This window comes from Natrix helvetica (assembly GCF_964273705.1).
Source record: "Natrix helvetica genome assembly, chromosome: 5".
Classification (NCBI taxonomy): Eukaryota; Metazoa; Chordata; class Lepidosauria; order Squamata; family Natricidae; genus Natrix; species Natrix helvetica.
The window spans coordinates 107774983-107801121 of NC_138551.1; the positions used below are offsets into that span (position 1 = coordinate 107774983).

The 26139-nt window shown below is 38.4% G+C and overlaps 1 protein-coding gene across 1 annotated transcript in view; it reads right to left on the reverse strand.

The window, feature by feature from the left end:
* The window catches only part of TM9SF3 (transmembrane 9 superfamily member 3), a 41698-nt gene extending 18741 nt beyond the window's left edge, over positions 1 to 22957 (reverse strand). The window contains exons 1-5 of the mRNA XM_081954028.1: positions 22778 to 22957; positions 15795 to 15990; positions 8899 to 9021; positions 3166 to 3326; positions 388 to 465 (exon numbers count right to left, since the gene is read on the reverse strand). Of these exons, the coding sequence (XP_081810154.1) occupies positions 388 to 465; positions 3166 to 3326; positions 8899 to 9021; positions 15795 to 15990; positions 22778 to 22855 (636 nt within the window). The 5' untranslated portion in view covers positions 22856 to 22957. The remainder of the gene's footprint in view (positions 1 to 387; positions 466 to 3165; positions 3327 to 8898; positions 9022 to 15794; positions 15991 to 22777) is intronic.
* Positions 22958 to 26139: the final 3182 nt, after the last annotated feature.

A 26139-nucleotide genomic window follows, 5' to 3' on the forward strand; every position in this document is an offset into this window, starting at 1 on the left:
CTGTTATTCCAGTGTGTACTTTGTATCACTATTTAGTAAATATTTATTTAGCATATTTATTTCTCTCTCTCTCTTGGTAGACATAATACTGACAATACCAATATTAGCCAATTTTAAAAATTTCAAATCAGTTACAAAAATGGTTTGAACCTTACATTTGTGGACCTAAGCAGTAGTACAGTTCTTAAGTCATTATGCTTCTATGGTCTACTTGATACCACCAAACATCTAGAGAAATAAATATTCCATTTCAAGCTGGTGCTTTGCAATATGCTAGCTTCCCATTTATTTATTTATTTAAAAAAACCTTGAACATCAAGGAAAATATCACTGGGCACTATTTTGAGTATATAGGTTTCAATGTAATGAAATATAAAAGAAGCATACCCTGTGTTGAAAGAAAGATGGATCGAGATATTTGTCAAATCTATCTTCAAACTTCACATCTGACTTTTTCCATTTCACCTGGAGATAAATTACATTTTCAAATCTGACACAGTATATTACAAATCAACAAAATGAATTCCAATTTCAGATAACACTAAGGAAAACATTAACTGCTAACATATTTTTTTCTAGCAAGCCATTAGTACTTTCAAGTTTTAAGTAATGATCCCGAATTTCTGTTGTTAAATAAGACATTTATTAAGTAAATTTTGCCCCATTTTATGATCTTCCTTGTTTCAGTTGTTAAGTGAATCACTGCAGCTATTAAGTTAGTAACCCAATTTTTAAGTGAATCCAACTTCCCCATTGACTTTGTTTGGCAGAAAGTCACAAAAGGTGATCACATGACCTCAGGATACAGCAACAATCATAAATGTGAACCAGTTGCCAAGCATCTAATTTTAATCACATGATCATGGGTCTGCTGGAAAGGTTGTAACTGCTATAAATGGTCATAAATAACTTTTTTCAGTGTCATTGTAACTTTGTACTGTCACTAAGCGAACAGTTGTAAGTTGGGGACTACCTGTAATGGGCAGGGAAAGAAACTTAGAAAGGATCTAACCTGACTGATATTAAAAAGAGAGAGCTGGAGATCTGTACTTTCAGATTTGCAAGATTATGTTAACGTAGCTTTATAGTATTTATTTTACATTGGTTCATCTTGTAATGTTTCCTGACTAATCTACCTGGAAGGCTGACATTCAGCGACTGTTCAAATTGGCAACAATGCTGAACAAGTATTAACAGTCCTCATTGTTCTAGCCATTACAGCTCACCAGAGGTAACATAATATGATCCAGACACTCACCAATTGACCTGGATGTCAACCATTGCATGGTTACATGATTGTATTTTTTTTTACATTCCTGACAGTTTCCCAAAGGTAAATATCAGAGGGAAGCAGGCAGGAAATTGGAAGTATGATCACATGAGATCCTCACTTAATGACCACTACAGTCCTTGCCTAGCAGCAGTGTCAGGGAAAAAAAAAAATGCCCTGGGAAATCTGAGATCAATGGACCGTGGCTGATTCCCTTCCGCATATCTTTTGAGATATTGAGAAAAATAAAAGTCTTTAAGTATTCTAATTAATAAACAAACTTTAATACGAAAATAATAAAAGTAAATGAAACAGAAAATAACTAATTGTTACATTTTGATAATGAAAGCTCCGTCTACCAAAGTTGGCTGCCGAACAAAGAAGAGAGGAATTTTGGAAAGTGTAACGCGTGCGCAATAAATCACTTTCAGATAACATTTTGTTTTATGACCTGCGCAATAAAGCTTTCTTAGTTTAACTCTTGAATGTCAGTTTAGGCAGTTCAGGCCTAGCAAACTTTTTAACATCGTGACAAGCAGTAACCAGGATCTCCCAGAACTGCCATCACAAACGATGTAGGCCTGTGATATCACATATTACAAATGCATCATTTAGCAATGGAAATGTTGGTCTCAATTACCGTTGTTAATTGAGAACTATCTGTATTGTTGAACCAATATTATGGGCTGCAAAAAGACAATTCCAAGTGGCATCTTAAATGGGAAAATCTTCTTTTCTACCAGATATAGTAAAAGCAGTTTCAGTTTACAATTTTATGCCACCCACTGTTGAAATACACAGGGAGAAAGGGTCACCCCAAAAAGGAATGCCAACCATATAAGTAGGAATGATATAGAAGTTATACCACTATCACTGAGACTATTATAAACAGAACCTAAGGAATTTCTTCCTGTGGTAGCTTTAGGAAGAAGCATCATTTAATGCAGTGCTTCTCAAATAGTGGGGCGGGCCCCCCAGGGGGGGCGCGAGGCTCCGTAAAGGGGGGCTCAGCTCAAATTATTTTATATATTTTTGTTTTGCAGGTTAAAGTTTTTTTAAATATTGTGTTCCTTTAAATCCTGTGCTCCTTTAAATCTTTTCTGCTACAGTTAATAAAGCTATTCTTTGTTGTAAATTGATCCACATTTCTTTCTTTTTTTATTCTCTTATACGTTAATAAGGATACAGTGTTATGCAGAGGTATACTTATAACAATTTTATAGACAAATGATACTATTTACAGTCGCGCGGGGGGCGCGAAATGTTTTCTTCTTCCTAGGGGGGGCATGACAGAAAATAATTGAGAAGCACTGATTTAATGGAATTCTTTTTTCTAGATAACCTATAGAAGAACTGTTCTTTCAGGTTCTAGATTTAGACATTTAAATGGGATAATGTACACAATTAGTTATGTGGGATGAGGATATGGCAAACAAAATGAACAGTAAATATGTAGAATCTTTCTCTATACATATAAATAGCTGGGTGACCATTTGACAGAAAGCTTTGATTTCCCCTTCACCCATTTTAATTTTAAATTTTATTTCCCTTTTTACCACATCCCCAATGTGCAGGGAAATATGTATTGGAAAAAATGAAGAAAATAACTGCTGTGATTAGAACAATCTCATTTTGAACCATTTTAGCTTCTGGTTTTTTTTTTATCTGGAGATAAGAGAGTTCGCTTTAGATTATCCTTCTTGTTGGAATTTAGATAATTCTATTCTCAGGGTGGGGAGAGTAAGCATACAATGAACTATGACACGTATTGTGATTAAGGCCTGACATCATGACATATGGTCAATACTTAAGACAAAACATGGTTCTGCCAACATCTTATTTCTACAGCTTAACAGTTGTGTAACCATTATTATTTATAAATTCAAATTACTTACAGAGTAAGACATCTGGATTTTAGTATTGGGTACTAATTTAACTTTCCCTTCACTTGTCAGATTCACATCTACAATCCTATTTCCATTATAACCTATTTCAAGCTTTTTATATGTCCAGAGATAAAAATCTTCACCATTTTCATCTGCTTCACCAACAATACCTGCAGAGGAAGAAAGTGGGGAAAAGAAATTAATTTTCCTGTACTAATTAACCATTGATTAATAGCAGTCTTCACACTAGCCTTGCTTCAGAGGAGAGTGAATACTGATTTGAGAAAATCTCATAGATTCCTGATATTGAAGGAAGAGTTCACATTTCATAAATAAAACATTAATCCATAATAATATAAATTCTGCATTTTAGTTTTGCAATTTATAGTCCATGTTACAGTGTAATTTCCTTAAACTGGTCAGGGGGAGCAACAATACACTCTGCGAAATACAAACTACTCCTCCATACAATTCAATTTCAATGCAGCCACCTAAGCTTGGGCTTCTGACATTTTACTGTCTAGGCTCCTCTTAACCTATTGATTAAAATATAAATAAATGTAGATATAAATGAAAAGCTGGAAATGTAAGATCCATCTTTTTTCTATCCAAATATTAAAACATACAAGAATTAAAGAATTCATTGAAGGGTAATAGTTAATCAGTAATATTTAGCTGTAAATCAGGTTTCCGGTAAATTAAGAAAATCTATAATTCATGTATCAGATGACTACACAAATTCATAGCTTTTAAAGCAATCAATAAGTGCTACAGACTAAAATGTATTCTCTTGGTGACTGCTTCTGTATTCACCAAGCATGCACTGTACCGTGTAGTTGTCCCTTACTCAACACTATTATCACCCTACTACCATTTTCGGTAAATGGAGTAACTTCAGTTCAGACTGAAACTGAGAAGAAAGTCAACTTCATTTTCCATATAGCCTTTTCCAATTGTGTAATAAAGCATAATTAAGGAACTTGAACATGACAGTGCTTGCTACAATCGGTCCTAATCAACCTGCCCTGGAACCACACTGTCAGTCTGCCTCCTAATAATTTGGGTTTTATAAATAATAAATTGGTTGCCAAAGTTCCAATTAACACTTCCAATGAAAGAAGACTCTGAGGCTTGAGTTTCCTCAAAGTTCCACTTTATTAGACATGTCATATTGGCACATTTGGGAAAACCCAAATCTGAAAGTTTTTAGGTTTTCCCCACCCAAATGAAAGTTCAAGTCCCTGCCCAGCACCCACATGTCCATCACATGGTCCAATCAGGCACCGTCCCAACTGGAGATGCCTACCAGTCACACCAAATGCAAAGCAAAATGTCCTTGACACTCTCAGAACGGAATGTTATTTAGACTATATATCTCCCATACTCCATATAATCCTCCCTCCCATTTTCCCACAGAAGAAAATCTGGCAGGTCTGACGGCTCAATGTGAAAGATGGCTTCCAGGCATGACACTGGTCTTATGATTGGACATACATTATGGCAGTCATTCTTTGAATTAAGTATATATATATATTACAATAGATTTATTTTCTTTCAGCATCCATGACATGCTTTCAAACTGTAAAAAAAAAATCTACTGACTTAAGAAGATTGGACCACTAGATATTTTACAACACCCGTGAAAGAGGAAATGCCGGATATCCTAGTAGAGGAAATATCAAGTGCGATTAAATCAATGAAAAATGGCAAAGCTTTAGGGAATGTGTTATGGCTGAAATGCTAAAAGCTCGTGGTCACAGTTTACACCAGATACTAGCAAAACTATACTCGAGATGCCTCAGAGAAGAAAAAATACCAGATGCATGGAAAAATGCTGAAGTGATTCTTATACACAAGAAGGGGCCCCAAGTTGATTTAAAGAACAATCGCCCAATAAGCCTTCTTTCAATCATCTACAAGTTTTTCACCAAGATAATAGCAAAAAGAATATTGAGAACATTAAATGATGCACAGCCAAAGGAATAGGCAGGGTTCACAAGTGGTAACAGTACAATGTACCTCCAGGTTGTTCAGCAAGTCATTGAAAGCACAATGCACCATGCCTCTGTGCATGGCTTTCATAGACTAAGAAAAGGCATTTGAGTATTCAGTACTCCAGCAAGCAATAATTAATGCATTGCTCAACCAACCTGTAGACACTGCTTACATAAACTTACTACAATCAATATATGAAAAGTACAATGGTAACAATTTGCCTTAATGAACTTGAAGTGGAAATCAACATAGAACGAGGTGTATGATAAGGTGACACAATATCACCTTTCCTTTACTTAGCCTGCCTTGAAGAAGTACTTCGTAAACTAGACTGAGCAAAAGATGGAATAAAAATCACTTATTTAAATCACTTGTTGTGGCCCAGCAGCGGCCGGCTGAGCTGTTGGTGGACTCTGACAGCGATGACCATTATGGGACTGCTCTGGAGGATGAAGAAGACTCTGAAGGGTGTTTGGAGTCAGAGCAGGGACTAGAGAGGCCTGTTGGCCACCAGGTGGCATCTGAGTCAGGGAGCAGTGAGGAGGAACAGAGGGAGGTTGTCCCTAATATGTGTGTGCATAGAGCTGAGAAGAGAAGGGAGCAGCTGTGGAGAAGATGTCATAGAAGGAAATAGGGACAGGTGGCTAAGCCCTTCCACAGAGCTTATAGTTGGAACGACGGGAGGAGAATCTTTGCAGGAAACAACAGTCCACTTTACTAGCCGTTGAGAAAGCATTCCGTAAATCTAATCTTAGTTTCTTGAAGACAGCGTTCTAGGCTCCTAGCCAAAGGGTGGCTTTATTCCATCATTAGTCATGGCAGACAGCCAAGCCTGTGTCTGCATATTCATTAGAATCACGGGACAGAACATCACTTAAGATTTGAGGATGACATTTTTTTCTCACAAGACCCACAAGAGTTACAAAGACACATAGAAGAGCTACACAAATCAGGGGAAACTTTTGACTTAAAAATTAACCTGAAAAAGAGCCAGGTTATGTTTAATACATTCACCAAAGAAAGATTTTTTAAATATACCTGAAGAAGAACTAGATATAGTAGATCACTCTATATATACCTTGGCCAATGGTTGGAAACATGCAGAAGAGATCTTTTTCCTGCAGTGGATAGACAATGGCTAGAATGATGGTGATATGCAATAATGGCAAATATCTGTAGCTTGGGCTTAAACTCCACTGAAGATGTTACCTAGTCTAGTAATGAAGCATTCAGAAACCAACCCACAAGTTCAGACAGAGAACCCTTACCCTCATGATGATGATAGTTCATACACTCTGCTATATCATAAGACGCTTTGTTTGCTTTTACAGGGTGGATAAAAATCAATGATTTTTTTTTAAAAAAATTAAAAATCAGATTTTTAAATTTTAATTTAAAAAATTAATTTTTAACAAATATTTATTTTAATAAAATGCTTTGGGAGTAAAAATCCATCTGAAGATAGTTTTCTATTTAAGATACATTAATAATTTAGTTTATTCAGCATGAAATGGAGCTTAGTTATAAAGCAGGAGGCTGTATATTCTGCAATATTTACATTTTGGGTAAACTCATTCAATGAATCCAAGCTCTGCAAGCTGAGAGAACATGCACTGCATTGATGCATTCACACAATTTCACAGTAACCATGAGATCAATCATAAAACAAAGTTCAGGAATATTCCTTTATCCCATTGTTTTGCAAATCTAGGCACACTACAAACTCTATGATTGTTTGAAGAGAAATGCATCTGTACCACCAGGCTCTAAGTGTGAGGAGGAAGGGCAAGCAGTAAAGTGAAACCTTCCAAGCAGCATCTAAATATAATATTGAAGAGGACCTGTCATTTCAGATCCATCATGGCAGCACCTGTTAGTGGGCATCCATTCACCTGCTGCCTGCCACGCCCCTCACCTTGTTGTGTCACTGCCGCATTACCAGCCATCTCATTAAAGTGAATCGGACTGTTGGTCAACAAGCAGGTCAGAGGAGGAACCGCTGAGGGTCAGAGATGACTATTACTCTTTAAAAATTATGATTTAAATCGAGTTGTTTTAAATCAAACCATTCTACTAGTGATTTAAATCATAGATTTAAAAATGAAAGTGAAACCTTCTAAACAGCTTATAAACCTTGTGATCTTGCAGGCATAAAAAAGGCCCAGTGTGGGAATATTTCAATGAAGTTCCTCTACCTATGGGTTAAGCAGGTATGCAACAAAGAGATGCAAGGCCTAGTGGCCCAAATGAAACAACATCATGAGAGGTGCTGTGATGAAAGGACCATGTTTGAAGAGGCAGGACCTTCAGGTTGGTAAACTGCTTTTATTTCACCATATTTTTTAGACTGCCATGATATGCTAAAACAATAATATATATCTGCTATTGTTACTGAATGGCACTGCATTTTTATACAGTTGCCAAAAAAAGAAATGATGAGTATTCCTATTTAGGCTGAACTGTGTGTGAATACAATAAGACATTCCCAATAAGCATACATGGTTTAAATAATAAAATAACAGCACTGATGTTTATATTTAAGTGAAACTACCATCAATATAAAAGATTCTGGAAATTATCCTTTTTCTAAATCTCCATCCTCTTGTTCTACACAGTGATGGTTAACCTTTTTGGTGCCGAGTGCCCAAAGCGTGCACGCAAATGCACACGTGTGCCCCAATCCCCCAAATCCAATGCGTGCACTTCCACCACGCATATGCCCCCCTCCATGTGCCATTTTGGCTTCCAGGTTGGTGTGGGCAACAGAAATGGAGTAGAAAGGTAAGGCGCGGGGGAGGGGGAACCTGTGGAGATTGGGAAAGGCACGGGCAGCAGAAATGGAGCAGAATGTAGGGCATGTTGGGGGGAGAAATCTGCAGAGATCAGGGAAGGCCCCACCCCCTGCACATGTGCACAGAGACCCTAAGACCAGCTGACCAGCAGGAGGCACATGCGCACGCGCAATGGAGTTGGGCTGGGGTGACGACTGACATGCCCGCAGAGAGGGCTCTGCGTGCCATCTGTGGTGCATTGAAAGAATATTCTCTTCCTTTGGACTTGTTCACTCTAAATTGAGAAATCGCCTGAGGCTTGATGAAGCAGGAAAGTTTGTTCTTCTTTTCCGGATCATTAACAAACAAGAGAACAAAGATGAAAATGAGTGAGCTGAAGAAGACCGTGTTTGAAGTTTTTTTATGTGGCGCCAGATATATTCAGTTTAAGTTCTTTTGTTTTTTCAAAGACATTTTGTTTATGTGCTTCAGTTACTAAACATTAATGTTTAAGAAAATACAAGAATATGTAATGTTATTGTTTCAATTAAATGAGAGAATCTGAGTAGTTCTCCAACTATGTGTGATTAACCTAACCTGACAGCTTATTATTCTAAAGAGGAAACCTTCATTTTGTTTGCAAATAATAACATTAAAGATTCTAACTACCAGCAAGAATGCCATGTCCCTCATCTTGTTGTGTCACTGCTGCATCACCAGCCATCCCATTAAAGCGAATGGGACTGTTGGTGAGTCAACAATGGGTCAGAGGAGGAGCCGCTGGGGGACAGAGCAGTTGCTCTTAAATTTTTTTAATTTAAACCTTGATTTAAATCCAATCCACAATTGTTTATAACATTTATGTGAACTCAGTCAAATATGATTTATTAAACCATAATTAAACTATGGTTTGGAATAAGCATAGTTGTTGTTTTCAATAGACAGGTTCCGCACATTGTAGGCATACATTTCTTACCCCATATTGGCAAGTCATCAATGTACATCTGATACCAATAGTGATTTTTGATAGCATAAACAAATGCATCTCTTGTTTGTTTATCTAAATCTATTTCACAGTAGGTGGTCTGCATCACATCATCTGTAAAAAGTAAAACAATGTGTTAATAGTGCATTCAGATTGTTGCATCAATATAATCAAGATAAATTTTACTAATGAATCAGTGCAAATATACCAATCTGACTCTTCAGAGCAATCTACTAATAGCTGACTTTTATAATATCTTCATGCCAAACATTTATTTCTGATATACACAGAGTATAAGTAATCTAATTCAAAACAGATAACAGAAGTGTACATTCTATTTATTTATTGTATAGTTAGGAGTTTGAAATAAAAACAATTTACGAAATGCTATGATTTACCAGTGTGAGCCTATGTTCAGTTAAATCCAACCAAAAACATCCTATCAATTCTTAAGAGGCTTATTTCAGGCCCTCTGTTGGAATCTATACAACTTGTATTTGGGATGGTCTTCCAGTAAGAGTCTGTATTTATTGACTTAATTCCTCAAACTAAATTTTACAGGGAGTTTTTAGCTGCATTGATTTTCATGGAAGATGCAGCTCCAGGATACATTGCCACATTGTTTTGCCAAGTTAATTTTGCTAGCACATGTACTGAACTGGGCTAAAGCTGAAACAACAAAAAAGTACACGTTAGACCAATGTCTAACTGTCTGGGACTTCAACTCCCAGAATTCCCTAGCCAGCAGGGGGAAACTGGGGAATTCTGGGATCTGAAGTCTAACCATCTTAAAGTTGCTAAGTTTGAGAAGCACTGCTTTAGATAGAGCTCTCCAAAAAGATCACATTCTTTTTCTATGAGGGATTACTTATTTGGTCTGATATACTTAAACTACTATAAAGCTTTCTCTTTACTTCATGTTAATGTTCTAAACTTGATAGTACTAGAGCAGAGCTGTTAAACTCCCAGCCCGTGGGCAGTATGCATCACGTGCTGGCCACGCCCATGCCCGGTTTAGCGAAGGGGGGGAATAGTCCCGATATGTCACATGACCCAGCGGTGATGACATGAGTTTGACACCTCTGTACTGGAGGGAACAAAGAACACTATCACCATTTCTAAGTGAGATTCCACATTCCAGCCTTATAATGTCACTTAAAATCAATAGCTCTCACAGAACTTTAAATGATTATATCCACTTTCAGCTGCCAACTAGCATCCTGTGATCAATACAAAAGGCACAGGTTTCTTTTCTACTGCCATTTTATTGCATCATAATGTATTAGGACAATCAAAGTCTGTACTATTATTTATTATTGTATTGTATCTTTTTCTTCTTGCCCTTGAATGTTTTTAATCTGCCTTTTTATTATTTCTAATATAAGAGAATGTTAAAAATAAATTCTGAAAAGGTTTGATAATCAGTCCAATAATTCTCTAAAGACAACACAATAGAATAAAATTTGATGTAGAATAAGAAACCAGCAAAAGAAAGTAAAAGTTTGAAAATAGTTCAATAAGGCTGACAGCTGTTGGAGAGGCAGTTGGATGGTGGTTCAGAATATTGCTGGCTCCGCTATACGAATCCTTAACTGCTAATATTACTATAAGACTAAGGTCTATAAGCAAATCCCACCCAAATCGTGAACAACAAATATTCAATAATTCAAACTGTCAGCAGAGAAAAAACCATCAAGCACAGAATTCTGAGAAAATGGCCTAGATACAGAAGTAACTGGAGACTGAGCCATGCAGAAGTCTTATACTTCAGTTTGTCAGAATGTATAAATCCAGCCGCTGTAAGTTGTAAACTATATTTTATTCTTTATTTTTAAATACTGATCCAATCCTTTTTTGGAATATTTTTTTTATTTTATCGAAAAAATTAAAAAGAAACAAAGTTTTTACAAAGACAAAACCAAGATAGACAAAACTTTAAAAAAGAAAAAAATGTGCATTAAAAAATGAAAGACACATATATTCTCCCCTCTTGTTGAACTGATATTAGAACAATGTTAATTTACACACACACACACACCTTGTGAAGCAGGTCCAAAATTTATAAACTTTTACCTCTATATTCAACCAATTTGGCCTGCCATCTATATCTGCTATATATAAAGACAAAGCAGTTAACAGGTGAACCAACAGCAAAGTTAGAACTTCAAAGCCCTCTTGTTAACAACCTACTATATTTAACTGGTAGGAGGTTTACAATGGCTCCTTATCTACCACAAATTATTACAATCATGATCTCTGATCCATCCAAGATGAAAATACCCTACTTTGATTCTTAATAATAAAATTTCTCAAAGTTTTAGTTGAAAACTCTCCCATTTGTGTCTTATTCCCTAAAATGATAAACCTCTGTTGTCAATCAATTTTCCCAGTCCAGTCCAAGTTGTTTTCCAGTTAGATATAGTAAATCCATTCCATAATCACCATCAATCTTCTTACCCATTGATTCTATTAATTCCAAATTGTGGAATCCATATTCCCATCAGCCTTCTCCAACAAACCTGCACTTTCCAAACCAAGTAATCGAAATAAGGAGCGCCCTATCAAACCTGTCACTAGTTAACAGCGGTGTCCCCCAAGGCAATATTCTAGGACCCACACTTTTTCTGCTTTACATTAACAACCTATGCAATCATATTAAAAGGAACTGCGTCCTCTTCACTGATGACATAAAATTATTCAACACCACTGACAATGTCACTACCCTACAAAGCGACGTTGACTATATGTCTAAATGGTTGCGCAATTGGCAACTCCAAATCTCGAATAATAAATGCTCTGTCCTACACATTGGCAATAAAAATCAGAACACCAAGTACAAATTGAGCGGAAACTACCTCGTAGATGACCCTCACTCTGTCAAGGACCTAGGAGTACTCATCTCAAATAATCTAAGCCCCAGAGTCCACTGTAACAGCATTGCCAAAAAGGCAAGAGTTGTTAACCTAATTTTGCAAAGCTTCTTCTCCGGTAACATTATATTGCTAACTAGGGCATACAAAATCTTTCCCAGACCAATTCTTGAATACAGCTCGTCTGCCTGTAATCCACACTGTATATTGGACATTAATACGATTGAGTGGGTCCAGAGCAGTGATGGGTTTCAAAATTTTTTACTACCAGTTCCATGGGCATGGTTTGGCAGCTATGTGACTGGATGGGAGGGCTTAGTGGTCATGTGACTGGGCAGGAGTAGCTCAGCAGTCATGTGACCAGGTGGGGGTGGCTTGCTGGTCATGCGACTGGGTGGGCGTGGCCAATTTAGCCATCCATTTTGCCAATTTAGCAGTCCATTAAACAATACACAGCAAAACCCTTTTCTATTCTTTTTAATACTGCATGAAGTTTTTGCTCTAGGTTTTTTTTATGGGGGAGAGAGGTTGGCAGTGCCTGGGGATTTCTGGGAATTTCTCTTGTGTTAGAGGCACCAAAATACCCAAGATAATATAAGGTCTCCTGTTGGAGCAGGGGGTTGGACTAGATGACCTCTGAGGTACCTTCCAGTCCTGGATTTCTGTGCTTTTTCAAAGCATCCCCTGAAGCTGCATTTGGTGCCAGGTTTGTGGTCCTTCTTTCTTCTCCTTTCTCTCTCTCCATCCATATCTCATTTACTTTCCCTTCCCTTCCCTTCCCCCTTTCTCCCTTCCCTCCTCCTCCTCCTCTTTCCTCCCTCCCTCCCTCCCTCCCTTCCTTCCTTCCTGTGAAGAACCCCAGAAGGTCTTTGGTAGGAGGAAGAAAAGCCAGATGTTTTGAAACTGAGAACATGCTCATTGATCATCTGGCATTCTTAGAGCTCCATTATTGATTAGCTTAACCTGAGCTTAGCAACTGTCTTCAAACTTGGCAACTTTAAGACTTATGGACTTCAACTGTCAGAATTCTCCAGCCAGCAGAGCTCAATTCTGGGAGTTGAAGTCCACAAGTCTTAAAAGTTGCCAAGTTTGCAGATCCCCAAACAGTGAGGATTTCTTTCTTTCTTCCATTTTTCCTCCCAGGGGGCTGCAGGGAGGTTTGCTAGGCACCCCTCATGCCCTATTTTGGGCCTAGCAGATTACGAGCCTGTGGGGGGTGGCGGGGCGCAGCAAGCTCTGGGGAGGGGGGTGGGCTAGCAAGACTTACCTGTAGGCAGGAGGAGGCAGCTCAGTTGGGGCACAGGGCAGGCACCTCGTGGCAGCTTAAGCAGTCAAGGCAGCTTAGGCAGAGAAGCCGCCCAGGAGGTAAGGAGTGACTAGGTGGGGTGGGTGGGCAGGGTGAGTGACCAGGGAACCGGTTCAAGATCATAGCAGGCCTGGGTCGCTGCCGGTTCCAGAGACCCAGGCTGCCAAGTTACTACCTATTCGTCCGAACCGGTCCGAATCGGTAGGAACCCACCTCTGGTCCAGAGGTACTTCATGAGAAGAGTACTCTACTCCTATTTACAATAGAATTCCCTATGCCACCAGGCTCCAAATTTTGGGCTTGGACAATCTGGAACTGCGCCACCTGCAGTATGATCTAAGCACAGTACACAAAATTGTCTGTTACAACCTCTTATTTGACGACTTCTTCAGCTTTAACCTCAATAATATATGGACAACAGCCTAACTGGGAGTTATACTATCAGGCAACGTTTGATGTGGGTTAAGGAGTGGATAACGCTAAGAAATTCTAGATTATTGACATTAGAAAGTCATGATTTGTTATTAAGATGGCACGCTTTGTTATGGTACAAGGGAATTAAAACACAGGGGTATTTCAGAAGACATTATATACGCAAGGCTTTGTTCTTAAACTGGGAGAAGATTAAAAGGCATTATTATTTTAAAATTCCAGTATGGTTATCAACTATTGAAGCATTTTCATATCCAATAACATATAAAAAGGAACAGTTAGATATGATGAAATATTGAATGAAAAGGGTGAACTTAAATCTATGCAAGAACTGGAAGAACAAGATATAAGGATGAATTGGTTTTCATATCTGCAAATACATTCTAGATATGATAAAGATTTTAAAATAGAAGGCTTTTATGACAAATTGACTGATTTAGATAAAATCCTGACAGGTACTGATGAAAAGGTGATTAAAAAACTATACGGATATTTATTAGAGGTTAAACTAGAAGAACAAGTTAAAGAAACAATGATTGCTTGGGGGAAAATTTTTGGATATGGGCTTGATTTAGAGAAATGGAAAAATTGTGGTCTAAAAATTACAAAATGACAATGTCAACAGCATATAAAGAAAATTTGTGTAAGATGTTTTACAGATGTCACTTACCCCCTTACGAGAATAGCAAGACTGTCTAAGAATAAATCCGAAAAATGTTGGAAATGTCATCAGATACCGGGTTCATATTACCATATGTGGTGGACATGTGCAGAAGCTAAAAAATACTGGACTAAAATCCACACATGGTTGGAAAAAATGATAGAAAAACATATTGACTTTAAACCAGAGATATTTTTATTGGGGATTTTACCAGAAACATATAGTAGAGAATTGAAATATTTGATTGTAAATTTGTTAACAGTGGCTAGAATTGTATTTGCTAAAAACTGGAAAAATGAGAAAATACCAATGCAGGAGGAAGTTATTCATCAAATAATGGAATGTGCTGAAATGAGTAAATTGACATTTAAAATTAGAGAACAAGAAGATTAACAATTTTATAAGATATGGGATTTATTTTACTAATGGTTAGGCAAAAAAATATGGAAATAAAATATGACTGAGAATTTTACAATATAAGGACAATGGAATGACACAGAATATAATATAAAGATGTACTATTATTGGATGGATTTAGGAGGACGTAATGAATTGTTATAATCTAAATTAATTCAAAATTTAGAATATCTCGTATAAAAGGAAGGTATTATAGTTATAGTCAAATAAAAGATTAATAATGATAATAATGTATACATACATATTAGATTGATAATATGAGATTTTAGATAAATTGTAAGTGAGGACTATGGAGAGGATGCACAAAAGTTTCTGTAACCAACAGACACGCTGGATGTTATTGGAAGATGTTTTTATGTTTTATATGTGTAAGTTTGTCTTTAAAAATAAAAATTCTTTTAATTAAAATATAATAATAATAATTATATATGGGCAAACAATCGATACAAACTCAAAGTAAACTGTTCCAAACTCGATTGCAGAAAATACAACTTCAGTAACAGAGTGGTCAACGCCTGGAATGCTCCACCTGACTTCGTTGTTACATCCTCCAACTCTCACAGCTTCAACCTTAAACTACCGTGGACCTCACCTCATTCCTAAGAGGTCCATAAAGGGGGCGTGCATAAGTGCACCAGAGTGCCTTCTGTCCCTGTCCTACTGTCCCTATTTATTTGTACTCATTTCCCTTCTTCATGTCCATGTTTATATTTATACCTGTTATCTTGTACATGTTTGACAAACTAAATAAAATAAAAAAATAAAATAAAATTTTGTAAGACAATTTTTTTCTTTCATTCAAATTGTCCAATTGTTGGAGGCTGCCCAACAAGTCCCTGCAGTTTTCTTGTAAGGATTATAACTGATTTGCCACTACCTCCTTCCTTGGGCTGAGGGAAAGGGACTGGCCCAAGGTCACTTAGCTGGCTTCATGTCTAAATGGGACTAAAACTAGAGTTTCCCAGTTTCTGGCCAATGTCCTAACTGTTATATCAAACTGGCTCTCATTCATTTTATTATATTTTATACATTTCATATTTTGAAATATGTAATACATTTTCCTTTTCTGCCTTTGTATTTTTTCTGTTTTCACTCTTCAAATAATATTTTAAAACTAATACATTTAAATTATTTGGAAAAAGGTTTTCCTGTTAAACAAATACAGTAAAACACCAACAATCATTACTTATGGTTATCTTACCTTTAAATTTAATATCCAAACCACTGAACTCTAGTTCAACTCCTTGAAGTGCTTCCCCAAGAGTTTCATGGTAGTGATCAATGCTTTTTTTAGATCCACCACAAAAAGGGAGAGAGAAGTATTTGTAAGTCTCCTGGCGATTGTGATATGGTCCTACAGTATTCATCCATAAAACAACTTCTTCTTTATCTTGGTACTGAAAAGAAACCATATTTTAAAATAAAGAATTATCAATAGGCATATTGTTTAGAATGCAACAAATTTTCAGACAGAAATATGAAGAAAATGCTTTAAAATATTGACAGGCAACTCCTGATTTGCATGCCATCCTCAGAAATTGCACCATTAAAAAAGAGTAATGTGATTACCACCTGCATTTTGGCAGGGGAAGCAAAAGTGCTACAGGTAGTCATCATTTAGCAACCACAACTGGGACTGCTACTTAGTTGCTAAGTGCCACAGTCACCAGGGTAAAAATTGATGATTTTTTAAAAATAATAATAATAAATGGATTTCTTATACTTAAATTGATTTTTTAAATTTAAATTGGATTTTTAAAATCTGTATTAAATTTATTTTTTAAAAATGCTTTGGGAGTAAAAATCTATCTGAAGATAGTTTTCTATTTAAGATATATTAATAATTTAGTTTATTCAGCATGAAATGGAGCTTAGTTATAAAGCAGGAGGCTGTATATTCTGCAATATTTACATTTTGGGTAAACTCATTCAATGAATCCAAGCTCTGCAAGCTGAGAGAACATGCACTGCATTGATGCATTCACACAATTTCACAGTAACCATGAGATCAATCATAAAACAAAGTTCAGGAATATTCCTTTATCCCATTGTTTTGCAAATCTAGGCACACTACAAACTCTATGATTGTTTGAAGAGAAATGCATCTGTACCACCAGGCTCTAAGTGTGAGGAGGAAGGGCAAGCAGTAAAGTGAAACCTTCCAAGCAGCATCTAAATATAATATTGAAGAGGACCTGTCATTTCAGATCCATCATGGCAGCACCTGTTAGTGGGCATCCATTCACCTGCTGCCTGCCACGCCCCTCACCTTGTTGTGTGACTGCCACATCACCAGCCATCTCATTAAAGTGAATCGGACTGTTGGTCAACAAGCAGGTCAGAGGAGGAGCCGCTGAGGGTCAGAGATGACTATTAATCTTTAAAAATTATGATTTAAATCGAGTTGTTTTAAATCAAACCATTCTACTAGTGATTTAAATCATAGTTTTAAATCAAATCCACCCTGACAGTCACTAAGTTGAAAATCGGAGGACCATAACTGTGCTTAGTATTTTATATGAGTTTTCCTTTTTCCCCATTTCCCCACCCTCTGAATTGCTGTTCCTCTCCAATCCTCTCTGCTCTGATGGTGGAAGGAAAAAATGGGTCAGGTGCAGGAGAGACTGCCCATTTGTTTAGCAATCTCTCTGGTCTGTAAGAGGAGAGAGAGAGAAAAATGGGCCAGATGCAGGACACCGTGTACTGAGTATAATGAGAAACACATGACTAGAGAGAAAGGAAGTTGTGATGGTCATACATGTGCACCTTGATCAAGGTGTTATTTTTTCAAGACTGTCTTAACTTTGAGTGGTTGTTGCACGAGGTAGTTGGTAAGGAGTTCTCTCTGTATATCTCTCTCTATTTAGGTTTAACAGTCGCCTTAAAGTTTAACTTCTATATATGTCCCATACTACCATTCTAGCTTTAGCAGTCCAAAGTAATACATTAAAAAAAATTAGAGAGTGACTTCATGAATGAAACGTAACTTTTTTCTTGTATTCAATTTCTACTTGTTGCATAATTACCAATAGTTGGTCAGGACTAAAATTAGCTTGTGTGTGCACAATGTATCCACAAAGCATCCAGCTAGATGGCAGCATCCAGCTGATCTTGGCTATTCTCGAAAAATTACATAGGCCCGGATTTGATTAGTACTAATAAGAGAAATCACCAGGAAATCCCAGTGCTATATAGACTAAGACAGCAAAGCTGAATAATTAGCTCAGAAGAAAATAATGCCAGTTTTTCTATTGCTGAAGAGAAAATTTTGTGGACGTGATCAAGAACTAAGCTTAATTTACCCTTTTATTTATAAAGCACAATGTCTAGAATCTCATATAACACTATTAAGCTAAAATGAAGAAAATCACACAAGAGGGTTAGCAAGATGTGTGTACTGTATCCAGTCAAACTGTTACCAGGTAATGGTGAACCCCAAAAACCTGATGCCCTGGAACAGCAATTCCCAAAATTCAAAGCTGGCCACTTGGAAAAAAACCAAATCTTCTTTCCACTTTTTGACAAATTGAAGTATAGAACTATTTGCAATGCTATTATTTTAACAATAGCATATATAGCTTGCAGTCACATACAATATTCAATGTAAATGGCAGGGCTACATGCAGCCTTCTGAAGCTTCTTTTTATAGGCACTAAAGTCACTTGGACAAGTTTTGATGAAAACTGTTAATAATTTCTGATATTCTGAGATGGAAAAATTATATTGATTTTGAACCCTTCCTGCATTCATTGACTTCAAGTCAGTTTTTGACTTCTAGTGACTGCCTGGACTAGTCCCAGTTTTCTTGATAACATTTTTTCAGAAGTGGTTTGCCATTGCCACTTTCCTAGGGATGAGAGAAAATGACTAGCCCAGGGCTACCCATCTGGCTTTGTGCCTAATTTGGGATTAGAACGCATAGTCTCCTGGGTTCTAGCCAAATGATTTAATATTATTAAAATAAAATAATGGCTATTTTAGAATGGTCTGGAAAACTATTCATATAGCCAAGACATAATCCCCAAAACAAAGACATAGAATATTAACATCTTATAATTATTGCTATGGGCCATTTTATAACATTAATTTGCTGTCTTGTTTAGATCTGAAACTGTTAAGTATAGTACAGGATAGCATTTTCATTACATGTTACTGAAAAAAAGTGACATGCTTTACTGAGCAAAAAACATGGAAACTGAATCCAGAATGCCAATCTTTTGATGTGTTTTAGATTTCTAGAAATAGAAAACACATAACTGGACTTTTAATACTATGCATCAAATATATACCTGTGCCTACTTTTTTTTAAAAGGCCCAAACTTCATAGCATTTCAGTAATGTGTTGAGACATCAGTCATTACAAAAACTTTCAATTTTACATGCTGGATCATCAGAGCCATTTTAAGACCCGACAAAGATCTACTGCTAGTACATACATGTACATACGTAGTATGTAATACTAGAGGTACTATGACTCGGGGACACTGCAACTATCATAAATATATGCTGGTGGCCAAGCACCTGAATTTTGATCACATGACCATGGAGATGTTGCGATGGCCGTGGGGACCACCTGAAAGCCACTTTTCTCAATGCCATTGTAACTTTGAACAGGTGCTGAACAAATGGTAGTAAGTTGAGGACCACCTGTACACATTTTCATGCAGAAGATTTTACAACCAAATCTAGCAGCACACATCTGCACAAGTTTTCATGTAATTTCTATGGACAGCTACTTATTTTCTCAAACTTCTTTTGTTTGTTTGTTTTTATTGGATTTATATGCCGCCCTTCTCCCAAAGGACTCAATGCGGCGTACAACATTAAAAAACACACATCCCAAAAGTTAAAAAGAAATTAAATACATATCAAAAAAAAAAAAAAACAAATTTATAAGACAATACATTTAAAAATGAGTTAAAATTAACAGGCCAGGCTGGCTTGCTGGAAAAGCCAACTTTTTAGGGCACGTCGGAAGGACCGGAGGTCAGGGATTATGCGAAGCTCCGGGGGCAGCTCATTCCAGAGGGAAGGCGCTCCCACAGAGAAGGCTCTCCCCCTGGGGGTCACCAGCCGACACTGTCTGGCCGACGGCACCCTGAGGAGGCCAACTCTGGACGGTGGGAGGCTACTGGTGGCAGTAGGTGGTCTCGCAGGTACCCTGGGCCTAAGTCTCAATATTGCAATGATCTCCCATCAGGATGGATTTGATTTAAATCAAGTCGATTTATATCATTATTTAAATCATTATTTACATCACTAGTAAAAAGGCTTGATTTAAAACAATTTGATTTAAATCATAATTTTTAAAGAGCAACTGTCATCTGTCCTGCAGTAGCTCTTCCTCTGACCCACTGACTCACCGAGTGTCCCAATATTGCAGAATATACAGCCTCATGCTACATAACTCAGCTCCATTTCATGCTGAATAAACTAAACTATTAATGTATCTTAAATAGAAAATTTTAAATGTTTTATTTAAAAAGCATTTTATTAAAATAAATTTGACTTAAAAAATTAAAAATCTGATTTAAATGTTAAAAATACAATTTAAAATTTAAAAATCATTGATTTATATCCACCCTGTCTCCCATCGTGCCAATGTTTTGATCATTTGTTGTAACAGCTTTATCTTTTTCTTCCTGCTTGCACAATGCCCTTGCATTCAATCCCTTGGTTTTTATATACTACTTCCACCTATCTCTGTTACTCTGTTACTTTCTCTATCTCAACACCTGGATGCTTTCACTCTGACATTTTCAGTCTCTAAGCATTCTAAGACTGCCCTCTATCGTATCAACCACATCATCAGACATCCTGGTACAGTAATCCTGAATTTCTTACATTCTCCCTTGCTTCACATATGCTGCAAGGCATGTTGTTTTTCCCTGTACAATATTGGGGGTAATATTCTCTTTTCAGCCAACCCCTTAATTCCTCTCATTCATAGTTTTTCCACTTCTATTACACCTTTTAATTCATATCTTGATACTGTTAATTCCTCAACTGGGTTTCTATTGCCTTTTTCAAGGGACTCCTTTTTTACCTTTAGAAACTAAATACCATCTATTTTCTGCTATGTTGTGTATACATGTGTATATATTTGCCTAGGTTACTCTTTATCATATGTCTCTTTCCTTCTCCAATTACCTGAATCTCTTCTCAAGGACACCTTATAAGTGCAATTGTAAGTCCAATATGCCCAAGAATGTTCTACACATTATTTGCCCAATATTCTGGTTTTCATGTTCCTTTCTTTTCTGCCTTTATATGTATGACAGTTTCTCAAAGTCTTTTATTAATACTTGGTGTGTAGTGCAGAAATATTGCAACTACTAACTTTCAAGGGAATAGCCATTAAAAAATTATACTACGTACTCACTGTCTTAGTGTTAGCACTGGATGACTTTTGAGCGCCATTACAAGGGCAAGTTTGTTTGTTTATTATTTATTTATTTATTTTATAAATACGACTTAGTATGACTAAGTCATAATACAAACTTATCCACGATGTGAAGCATTGTTGGCGGAAGTGGGTAATGCAAGTGAGTGCATTCATGCAATTTCTTGAATCCCCTTTTTTCTGCTGCCTTCTGGAGCATCCTTGGATTGTACCACTAAAAATCTTTGGGAAATCATTGATATAGATTTTCATAGTTTGCCAGCAGAAAACTGAGGGATACGTTTTCAGATAATGTTTAATATGTCTAAAGCAGTGACTCGATTTCAAAAATAAGGCTTTAAAATTTCATCCATTTGTACCTTACACTTCCAATATCCATTGCCCAACACCATTTCCCCCCTTTTAAAAAAGTAAAGCCTTAACACTGGTTGATGGCTTAGCTTTATGTTTGAACCCATCAATGTTTTCTGAAGTGACACTAAACCTGATCACATTATGCTCGGAATCAGTACTATTCATCACTATTATCCATTATACAAGCTCCTACTGCTTTCAACAAAGTTTGCAAGTGCTACTTTTAAAAGCTATTTTTCTAATTATGTTTGGTGTATACCAACTATATTATTTGGTTTTAAAGTGCTTGGATTTCACGTTCTATATTACTTGAATTTTCTTTTAAGTGGTTTCTATTTTAATTTGTCTTTCTAAGAACAGCTTGTATGGAAGGCTTTAGAAAAATAAGAGGCAAACAGAGAAGTCCCAGATGAAATACTGCAATTTCTTGAGATTTTAAATAAGATGTACGCTTTTCTTTTCTTTTTTAACCTTCCATCTTTATTTCCCACTTGCTGTGGGGCTTGGTCCTTTGCTGTTTTTGGATCTTATCCAGCAGCTACAGTATATTACAACTACAGCCCATACAGCAATCTGACTATACAGGTTGTATACTCTGCACAAAGAAAGCAAATCAGTCATGTCATTTCTTTACAAATTATCCTGATCAACTGAATAAGATGTCATTGTTGCCTTCTTGTAATGCACAAGCAAGCTGTATCTTCATTAAGTATAACCAGTCAATGTCCAAAGCTATAGAAACACATCCAGGGCCCGCTGTTTTAAGTATCAGATTTCACCTGGTTCGATTAGAGATTTAAAAAATACCTTTTTTGGGGGTAGGACAGAAGCTAAAACAGCTTGAGCCAATGCTGCTGTCTCTCAGAATTAACTATTGGGATTTATTATGAATTGTAACGTTAGCGGCTTTTTAACTTTTCTGCCTGCTTTGAGTTAAGATTAATTCCAATTTCCTTTTTTTTGTAAGCAAGGTGATTTTTATCATGAATAGGCCCGATTCTGTTTTCTAACAATCTGGTGTCACCATCCACAGATAAGAACGGTGAAAACCAGAGGGTCGCTTGAACAAAGGCTGCCGTTCTTGAGAGCCTGATTCGAGCTTCGTTCTCTGGAACCGAAACCCTTTACAGGAGAACTATATTCGTCCAAGCCGCTCGCCAGCACCTCCCCGCCACCTCCAGCGGAGAGGGTCCCCCTTCTCCCTCACGGCTCTCAAGGATCTGCGGAACAGCTTCTCCTCCCACGTCCGCTGACCCCGTCCCGCGCGGACCGGTGGGGTCGATCCGTGATGGCTCTGGCCTCTGCAACGCCGCGCAAAGGCGCGCCCGCAGCCGGGGAGACGAGCCACCGCCGGAGGAGGGGGGAGGAGGGGAGGGGAAAGACCAGGCCCGTCCGTCTCCGGAGCCTCGGCCGCGCCGCCCCCTCACCGTGTGGTCATGCTCGTCGGCCCGGCCCTGCAACACCAACAAGGCCGCCACGCACCACAGGAACCCGGCCAGCGCCATCCCGTTGTCGCCGCCGCCGCCGCCGCCGCCACCGAGGAAAGGAGCCGCCGCTTCCGCCGTCCCCGCCACGTCATCCAAGAGCACGCCGGAACAGGCGCCGCGTACGGCGACCGACAGCGCCCAGAAATCGCAGAACTCGAAGGCAGAACTCAAAAGCCGGGGGGGGGGGCACGAGACCGTAGTCCACGCACGCGCTTCCAGGCGGTCGCTGGGAAGTGGGTGAGGGCGCCTTCTAGAAGCCAAGGCCAACCGCCAAGCTTTCTATTCCCTAAAGCAGGGTTGTTCAAACATGGGAACTTTAAGACTTGAGGACTTCAACTCCCAGAATTCCCCAGCCAGTCATGAATTCTGTGAGTTGAAGTCCACACGTCTTAAAAGTGGGTGGCTGGCATAGCTGGCTGTGGAATTCTGGGAGTTGAAGTCCACAAGTCTTAAAAGTTCCCAAGTTTGGACACCCCGTGCCCTAAAGGGCGTCGTGTAAGCTTTTCCACCTTCGTGGTGCTGGACTCGGACGCTCGTTTCTCCACACACAAACCCTAAGTGCCCTGGATGGCCTCCAGTAGCTGAAGAAGCAGAAGGGAGAAGAGCGCAGCCGAAAGAGATACCCCAAGGATGGTACTAGCCCGTCTTTTTTTCAGTTCTGGCAATAAATAGGGAATGCTGGCATTTTGTTTCTGTGTGGAACCCACAAGCAGGGGTTAGAAAGGAGATAATGAACAAATTCAGAGAAACATGACTCACGAGTTTGCCAAAATTGTTTAAATATAAACCAGGGGTGTCCAAACTTGGGAACTTTAAGACTTGTGGACTTCAACTATTCTGGGAGTTGAAGTCCACAAGTCTTAAAAGTTCCCAAGTTTGGACACCCCTGATATAAACGTATAACTAAGTAGCATGAATAAATATGGGGGCAATTCCAGACTGCTGAATCTGGACTATTCATGCACAACTTCAAGAATCACCAACTACTGTGGCATAGTATCTGAAAGTTAGAAGTGGATTTCGAGATTATCTACCTGAACGTTCTACTCTACTCTGTGAAAGATGCAGACTTGGTAAAAACAATTTTGGACCAACTCCGCATGCTGGCTGGAGAATTCTGGGACTTGAAGGGTACATATCTTAAAGGTGCTGTGGTTGAGAAACATTATGTTAGAGCACCTCCAGCTCTCTGACAAATGATCAATATTTGAATATATGAAAAACACAATTGAAAGCAGCCCAATTTTTGCAGCAGCAGCTATTCTACCAATTGAGGGAATTCTTCCTGTCTAGTCTAAGCTGCCATTTTAAACTTTTGCTTCTGATCTCTATGGCAATAAATAATAAATCTTTTGTTAAATCTCACCTCAGTTCTTCTTTCTTTGCAATAATCCATTGTTATATACAATGAAAATAGAAGTTAGACAAAAAAGCTACTACATATACAAGTAGTCCTTGACTTAAAACCATTTGTTTAGTGAGTGTTCAAATTAACAGCATTGAAATGGACTTATGACCATCTTTCATACTTACAACTTGCACATACCCATGGTCAGGCGATCAAAATTCAGACATTTAGCAACTGGAACATATTTATGATGGTTGCAGTGTTCCGTTGTCATGTGATCATTTTTTGCTATCTTCTGACAAGCAAAGTCAATAAGGAAGCCAGATCAGTGGTGGGTACTTGGAAAGGGCCTGGCATCATCTACATGGATGCGTGCAGCGTGCGCGCGTCTTACTGTTTCCGCGAGCCTCTGCAACGCTCCAGCTGCTCAGCGGAGCATCACGCAGCCGCTGTACACAGAAGCGCCAAAGACTTAAAAGACCGGTAAAGAGCTCGGGCGGGTGGGTCCTCCGGAGCACCATACTGGAACAGTATCCGGTGCTCCAGGCAGACCCCGATACGCCCGTACTGGGGCGCACCGCCTGCAACCCACCACTGCAGTTCAGATTCACTGAACAACTGTATTACTAATTTAACAAATGCAATGATTCACTTGACAACTGTGTGAAGAAAGGTTGTAAAATGGGGCAAAACTCACAACAACTGTCTTGGTTAGCAATGGAAATTTTGGGTTCAGTTGTGGTAGTAAATAGAGGGCTACCTGTATTAGTTTTAAAAAACTATACTGAAAAAAGAAAAATATTACCTTTATTTAAAATATCACCTTTATCGCCTTCATTTGAAAAAAGAAAACTCACTTAACAATGGAAATTGGAACTGGCAACTTCATCAGTTAGTGACACAGTCACAACTCCTAATTTATAATAGCAGTTGGACTATTCTAGTTGCTATTGTTGAGCAAATCACAGGTGGCCATTACACAAAGCTTCACATGTAATGGTATGTGGGAAAAGGATTGGGTGAAGAGATGATGGGATGCCTTACGCACAGTCATTCATGCGCTGGTGACGTCTCGCCTGGACTACTGCAACGCTCTCTACATGGGGCTTCCCCTGAAATGCACTCGGAGACTACAGTTGGTCCAGAATGCGGCCGCGCGGGTGATTATGGGGAGTACAAGGTACTCCCATGTGACACCTCTCCTGCGCGAGCTGCACTGGCTTCCTGTGGTCTATCGGGTGCGTTTCAAGGTCTTGATAACGATCTTCAAAGCGCTCCATGGCACAGGACCTAGCTACTTGCGGGATCGTATCCTGCCCCATACATCCCTGCGACCAATTCGCTCGCACAGAGAGGGACTTCTCCAGGTGCCGTCCACCAGACAGTGCCGGGGGGCGGCGCCTAGGAGCAGAACCTTCTCTGTGGCGGGCCCAGCCCTGTGGAATGACCTCCCCCCGGATATTAGGACTACCTCTGACCTCCGCTCCTTCCGTGCAAAGCTCAAGACCCACCTTTTCCAAGTAGCTGGCCTGGCTCAACCATAGTTTGATCATATCACTCCTGACGGGTTTTTAATCTTGTAATTTTATTTAGGGGATTTTAAATTGCGATCTTAATTTTGTTTCCATTTATTTGTCTACCTCCTCCATGTATACGTCTATATTTTTGTGTATGTATTGTCTATATTTGTATTTTATGTGTTTTTTACTGTACGCCGCCCCGAGTCCTTCGGGAGAGGGTGCGGCTAACAAATAAAATTTTATTATTATTATTTATTATGATGCTGCCTAGAGGGTATGCAATTTCTTTATTGTTTTGCCAAACATGTATTAGTGACATGACTGGGGGAAAGCCAACTTTGCAGGTGACACTAAATTGTTCACAGTAACAAAAATAAGTTTGTAATCCAGAGGGATCTCTAAACAGGAGAGTCGGTGTCAACATGAAAGATGAG